At 23.3% G+C, this 7,473-nt stretch overlaps 1 protein-coding gene across 2 annotated transcripts in view; it reads right to left on the bottom strand.

The window, feature by feature from the left end:
• Positions 1-3,614, bottom strand: part of LOC102676494 — a 6,683-nt gene extending 3,069 nt beyond the window's left edge. For both annotated transcript variants that reach the window (XM_031515030.1, XM_006609058.2), the window contains exons 1-2: positions 3,138-3,614; positions 22-409 (exon numbers count right to left, since the gene is read on the bottom strand). In XM_031515030.1, coding sequence (XP_031370890.1) covers positions 22-409; positions 3,138-3,425 — 676 coding nt within the window. In that variant the 5' untranslated portion in view covers positions 3,426-3,614. The remainder of the gene's footprint in view (positions 1-21; positions 410-3,137) is intronic.
• Positions 3,615-7,473: the final 3,859 nt, after the last annotated feature.

The following is a 7,473-nucleotide window of genomic DNA, read 5'->3' as shown; positions in this document are numbered from 1 at the left end:
TATTAGAAAGATTATAGATACCATCGCAAATCATAGTGTCCATAGAATTGAATCCTTGTTCAGGCAAATCTATCGGCTCCTCCTCAGAAATCCGTAATCGTTTTTTTTGCGAGACACCTGGTTTTTCCTTAAGAACTTCACCCTGACTGCTATCCTCCTCTGTATTGTACTCGTCGCTATCCGCATCAACTTTAATTTCGTTCACCGTAGTCACTTCCGGCGTGGCGGCCGTCAGCTTGTTCAGAATTGCCTGCAAACTCGTCAAATTTTCTGGACTTCTCCGACCGTTTTCGTCCGAACGATCCTTGTCTCCGTCGTTTTTTCTCGTTTTTTCCATCAATTTCCATACCTCGATGGAAAGATCTGATGGGCGACATTTGGCCGCCTCTTCCGGCCCCAAGGTTTTCATCTAATTTGTAATCGGTACTTGTGTTATTTTTGTGTAAGATGTAAAATGATAAAACTTGTGATGCTTTTTTTATACATTTCATATAGGAAAAGGAGGAAAATGTTTATATTTTTTTTTTAAATATTTGCATGTTATAGGTTAATGCGTTTGTTTATAGAAATAAGAAATAAAGAATAAGAAATAAAGAATTTGGTATTTCCTCCTCATACATTTTAATTTTTAATTAAAAATAAGTTGGGTATAGATTAAAATGATTCTTTAATATTTATGTACAAAATATATATACATATATACATATTTGTATGAAAATGATAAAGTTTTTGCTTTGTTTTTCTATTTTTTGAAAGTGATATATGTGTGATAAAATTTTAATAGAAAATATAAGATTTTGTATTATTCTTTATAGAATAATTTTATTTTGGTAAGAACATTTAAAAATCGTTCTTATTGATTAAATATATTAATATCTCTTTTGTATAAAAAAGGAAGATAATTTAAATAAATTTTATTGAAGCAAAAGTTCGTTCGTTATTGATTCTATAATTTGAAAATTTAAAACAATATTTTTATTTTGTTATTCCAATAAATATGGTTGTAATAATTGGATATTCACATAGGTATTAAAAATTACACGAATTAAAATATGTTAATAAATGTGTATTTATAAATGTTTAAAATAATAGCATCGTATGATCAAAATTAAAATATGTAATCATTAATATACAAATACATATGTATAATACATATTAAAAATAATTATTTCAAATATATATGTGTTTATGCATTTATATTTAAATAAACGTGAAATAATATTATTTGCTAAAAGTCACAATACACATTATTTGTTTACTGTAATAAGAACATGACAAAAAAATCACAATTCTAAAGAAATAAAAAAAAAAAAAGAGTTTTAATATTTAAAGCTATTTTAATCTTATAAAAAGATCCTATTAAAATTATATTTAGATTTAAAATCTAATTTATGAAATTTCATCAACTTTAAATAAAGATATAAAAAAATAATAATTTTTCTGCACAAATTATTTCTTCATATAAATTATTTTAATAGAATAATTAAAATAAGTTGATCCTATCATTATTATTATTGTATTTATTATTAAAAAAAAATCCATTTCCAAAAGATCAAAACATACAACGTTTAAAATTATGGTCTTCATTTAAAAACTTCTTAATCAAAAAAAAAGGTTCTTGAAGACACGCTCATTCATTTTTCAAACATTCGATCAATCATTATTGTTTCTAAAACCGCATTTACATTAGGCAACTTTTGATCGAACATTGAATTGATCAAGTCCTTCATAGTAACATAATATTAACGATTTTTGATTGTTCAATGAAAATAGTTCAAAATTATTTAAAAATTTAACTTTTTCACGAATTTTAATAACTTCGAAATATTTTGTTAAAATCATCATTTACATAATTTCTTTCTATGTTTATTTATATATATTTAACTTTAATTTAACTTTAATTTCCAAGAAACTATTTAAAAAAAAAACATTTATTAAATTTAAATTTATAATTGATAATATATATCATATTCTGCTTTTTATGATAAATATATTATTATTTATATTTGATATATTCATAGATATATTATTATAACTTAAGATAGAACTTAAGACATATCAAAAATTTTAAATCGTATATTTTAACATTAGATAAAAAAATAAATAGAAAATTAAAAAATTTAATCATAATTAAATTAAATCATATAAATTTCTGAATATATGTAATAATAGGATAATAAGTTGATATAGTTTCAATCGAATTAAAAATAATTTATATTATAATGAATTATATAAAATGCAATAAATCAATAAAATTTAATCTTATATAACCTAATCTAACATTAACTTTTCTCCTTTATTGTTTAGATTATTATTAGGTGACAACATTAGAAAGAATGTATTTGTAATTTAAATTTAATAATAATTTTTTTATGAAAATATCTGAAATTAAAGTAGGAAATATATATAGCAAAAAGTTTTTCAAAATCATAACTTTGATAATATATTTCAAAGTCATTGAAATCAATAAGCAGGCTAAACTCTTATAGTGAATGTCCTTTTTATAATCGTAGCATTAAGGCGTATATTCAACGAACAGTTTATAAATATTGTTTGCTGGCTAGTTCATTGCACATTGTTTATTATTCGCAAAAATATTCATGAACATAGTTTGTAAACTATTACAATTGTATCTCACAAGAACAGCAGTGTAAATATTGTAAAACACAGATATAATTTATAGTTTATACGCATCTGTCTTATAATGCTATGATGAACTTTTAAACTTTCTTTTTTTTTAACATTTGTGTAAAATTGTGAAAATAATTCGTCTATTTTCGATCAATTTGATTCACGTTAGAATAGTTTACATATAGTAATAAAAACAAACTAACCTTCAGTCAAAACTTCAATGCTTACATTTCTCACGCACTGAATAATAACACAAATACACAATATTATCGACAGATTAGAACTTAACCTTTCGTGTTTATATTTTGGATCGTTGCTTTTCCATCACATGCTATATATATATATATATTTAAACAATACGATTCGTCGAAGATCAATTGGTGATCAACCTTGGATAAGTTGTCTAATGTAAATACGGCTTTTATTTACTTTTAGTCGATTGATTTGATCGATCACAAATTGCTTAATATAATCGCTAATCGATGGAAATGCAACAATTGATTAACCTTTTCCGCAAAAGTATACATCTCCATCCTCGCCTGCGACTTCATTCTTCTCCATTGTTCTCTCATTCTGGTGATATCCCTGTCTGTGGAAAATATTCCGCGAAAGGCACGATGAATTTGTTGCCAGGCTAACATTTTCATCGCGGACGCGGCTGCATCGATCTTTTTGTTTTCGATTGCATTCACGTGTCCCTTGATTAACGAGAATAAGGCGTTTTTCTCCTCAGGGATCCAGTTTTGTGTCCTTTCGCGTTTTTTCAGTAGCACAGTTGTCGAATTTGAACACATTTTCGATTCTTTTTTCGTTTTAATTATTCGTTTGATTGAAATTTTTTTTTTTTTTTTGATAATATTATTAGCGCGATACGGATATAATTTTTACGAATAGTTTAGTAGTAATTTCGACTTAACTACACGACAAAACATGCGCACGACTGTCAACTGTTCACGACGCGATTAGATGATGTTTCTCGCGCGTTTACTTGTTTAAGCTCTGGTTTAGCACAGTCGAGTGTTTAACGTCGACACGAATACGCGTACAGCTTGATTGGAAAGTTTGCGACACTGTACATTTCATCTTTTTAGGGATTTTTTAAATAATGATTCGAACATAATCTTAGTTTTGTTGATTGAATCGTTCGATTTGAAAATTGGAATAGTATTTCCAAAAGTTAAAAAAAAAAATCATTTTTATTAAATCAATCTTCTTTCTTTATTAAAATTAATTAAAATAATTATTGTTATTGTAAATTTCTTTTATTATAAATAAACAGAAAATATTTAATTATTATGATTAATTTTTTTTTTAAATGGTTTATGAAGGAAGAAAATATTTTATAATATTTAAATATTGAATATTTTAAATTAATAATATGAAAGGAATGGCACAAAATATATTTATATATAAATTTATTTCTTGCAATTAAAATCAATATCGAATAAAAATATTATCTGTAATATTAAATATTAAATGATTAATTGGTAAAAATCAGTTAAATCACAATTTATTTATGTTCCTTTTCTTGAATAAATTTGTTAAATTATTTATTAAGAGATGAAAATTTTTATTATTAACTTCATCAACATAATATATTATAAAAATTACCAAATAATCATATATATTATTAATTTCTAATCAAATTTTTTTCCTTTTAAATAAGATATTTTATATTTATCGTGATAAAATCTAATCGCAGAAATTAATTAAAAACTTATAATGTATGACTATCTAAAAAATATCTATACAATGTAGAAGTAGAATATTTGCAATGTTGTTACAGTTTTCAAATCTTATCTTACTTATCACTCTCGTACTTTACCAATATATCATTTTACCGACATTAATGGCCTATTTAGAACAATTATTAATTTTTAGTTTTTAAATCAAAATAATTATAATTATAATAATTAATCTAACATTTTCTTTTTATAAAAACAGAAAATTATATATCTACTTAAAAAATGATGTATCTACAACAAGTTAATAAACGATTTTTAATTTCGAATAAAATATGCGATACCTATTCTTCATCGATTCAAAAAATTTTGAAATATATTAAAAAAAATCAAATTTTAAATTCATTAACTCCTATTGCATTCCTAAAATAATCATATATATTAATCCCAAAAATTTTCGAAATTATATTTTACAATAATAATTAACGATTTTATCAGCAATCGAAACATATATATAAGGATAAATCTAATAAATTAATAAGTCATATTTTTTAAATTTTCATTATAATAATAATTTTGAAGTTTATTCTGTTACGAAAAATTACAATATTTTTAAAAAATATAATCTGATCAGTATCAGTCTAATTAATATTTGTTAAACATTTAATAAATTTTTAAATTTTTATTGTTTTCGAAAACAAAGATCGTGAAAAAATTTTATTTTTTTTTCTTCGATTTATTTTTGCATGAAATTATCATTTATCAATTATAACACAATTTTTGAAACATTTTGTACAGATAATTCTACAATTTTTATCCTAAAATCGATCTTAATTTTAAAGTTAACGAAATTAAAAATAAATGCAAAAATTTAACAAATAATCGAAACTTTTACATATAGAATCACCACGATTTTTGCAACATCCTGTATTTATAATTCTTTCTTTTTCTAAATTCTGTCTTTAATTTTTAAATTAATGGAATGAAATATTGAAAACGAGTGTAAAGAATTTAACAAATAATCGAAATTTTTGCATATCAAATCACCATGATTTTTGGAACATCCTATATATACATAATTCTTTCTTAATTCCTAAATTCTGCCTTTATTAATTTTAAAGTTAGTGGAACGAAACTAACCCTTTGCAAAGAGTTAATTAATGATTGAAACTTTTCGGAAATTAAATTAAATTAAATTAAAGCCTTCCATTGAAACTTTTGCATATAATAAGTAATCTACTGTTAATATACACGTCGCGGATCAACGTTCGGTTAAATCGGAATTAAGGGTGGACTAAACGTCGGCCATTTTGACATGGCACTAGCTAGGCGCTCGATATTAACAAATCTTCGATTCCCAGCCGGGGAGAAAGAGGCAACGAGAGAGACTGAGAAGAGACGAAAGGGCAAGGGAAACAGGGGTGTCAGAGGGAGAGAGAGGATGATTCAACGTTCCGCGCAACGCAAACATTGTTTCGTTTCATTTCGCGATCCGTCGTGGAATCATATTGCGCCGATTCCAATATTTCCATCGTTTTATTGCGATTGCGGACAATCTCACGCCGATTCCACGCTAAGTTATCCATCTTTTTCATTGGAAGGATCGTTGATTCGATCGATCAATGACGATTATTAGACTGCTGGATGTTTTAGATATGCAAAGATATGCATAGAAAAATATTCGAAGTATAATACGTGTTATGATATTTGAATAATGAAACAGATAGAATCGATGTAAGATTCATTTTAAAAAAATGCAAATATAATTAAGGAAATTATTTTTCTTAAAATAAATATGTATGTGTATGTGTAACGGATATGTCGACAAACAATTTATATAAATTTAATATTAACAAATATTTAATAACAAATTTTTAACAAGATAACATTATTTAAATGGTAGATGTTTATAGATAGTTTTTCATATTTGAACTTAATATAATTTTTAAAAAATTAAAACTTTATGACATAATAGATAAAATATATAATAAAAAATAATAAAACAAAAAAATAATTTAATGAAATTATAATTAAATCATAAATTATAGTTGCATTTCATCGAATTTTTTTTAAATATTAATTATTCAATTATAATTAGATTATCGTAATCTTAAATAAGTTTGTAATAAAAACGAAGATTTATAGAGCATGAAAATATATAATTTGATATGTATAATTATATATTTAACAAAGCGATGTTGCATTTATTTTTATTCATAGATCTGATATATTGTTGTTTACATATTTTTCATATAAAAAGAAAAATTTATAGAAATTTTACTAAAATTTTATTGACCAAAATTGATTTCATATTTAATTTGCAAGAATCCAATTATTTATCTACTTGAATATTAAAAATCAATTTGATCAACTATAATCATATTGGTTAAATTGAAGTATATGTAATCTTAGAAACTTTTTAATTTATAATTTAAATTACTCTTGCTTTTAATTATTATAATTTATTTAAATTATTTATTATAATTTATTTATTTTTTTTATTTAAATTGTAATTACTTAAACTATTTTCTTAAAATAAAAAAGCTTATGGAAATATGTAATTAATTTTTTGAAAAATTTAAACAATCATATAAATATCTGAAATTAAGTAAACTAGATATAAATTTTTTTTTCAATTTTAAAAAGATTCATTTATTCTTTGCTTTTTCAAATAAAAACTTTCTAAAACGATTTAATCAAAAATAAAATAAATAAAAATGGTCATACATGTAAATGTTTGGCTTCACAAACGATTCATTTCATATTTATCATTCGATTATTTACTTTGACCAAACAATAGTAATGAAAAATATTTTATACAAATTATTGCTATAAAGAAAGAATAATTATAAAGGAGTATTAAATTTAATAACTATAATATTGAAAAGAAAATGTGAATAGATAAAAAAAATAATATCGAACTAAAAATCTAATTTAATTTTAACCTAAACTTATTTCAAACACAATTTAAATCGAACTTAAATCTATTTAATCTAAACCTAATCCGAAAATCCAAACATAATCTAAACCTAATCTAAAACTATCTAACTTATACCTATCATAAACTTGTTCCAACCACAATCCAAACCTAAACCTAACCTAAATCTATTTCAAACGTTATAGGTGCAATTTCTAAACCTAACTCAAACCTATTCCAAAT

The sequence above is a fragment of the Apis dorsata genome, unplaced genomic scaffold (assembly GCF_000469605.1).
Source record: "Apis dorsata unplaced genomic scaffold, Apis dorsata 1.3 scaffold_52, whole genome shotgun sequence".
Classification (NCBI taxonomy): Eukaryota; Metazoa; Arthropoda; class Insecta; order Hymenoptera; family Apidae; genus Apis; species Apis dorsata.
Note: the sequence above shows the minus strand (reverse complement) of the source record. Positions and strands in the feature narration are given on the sequence as shown.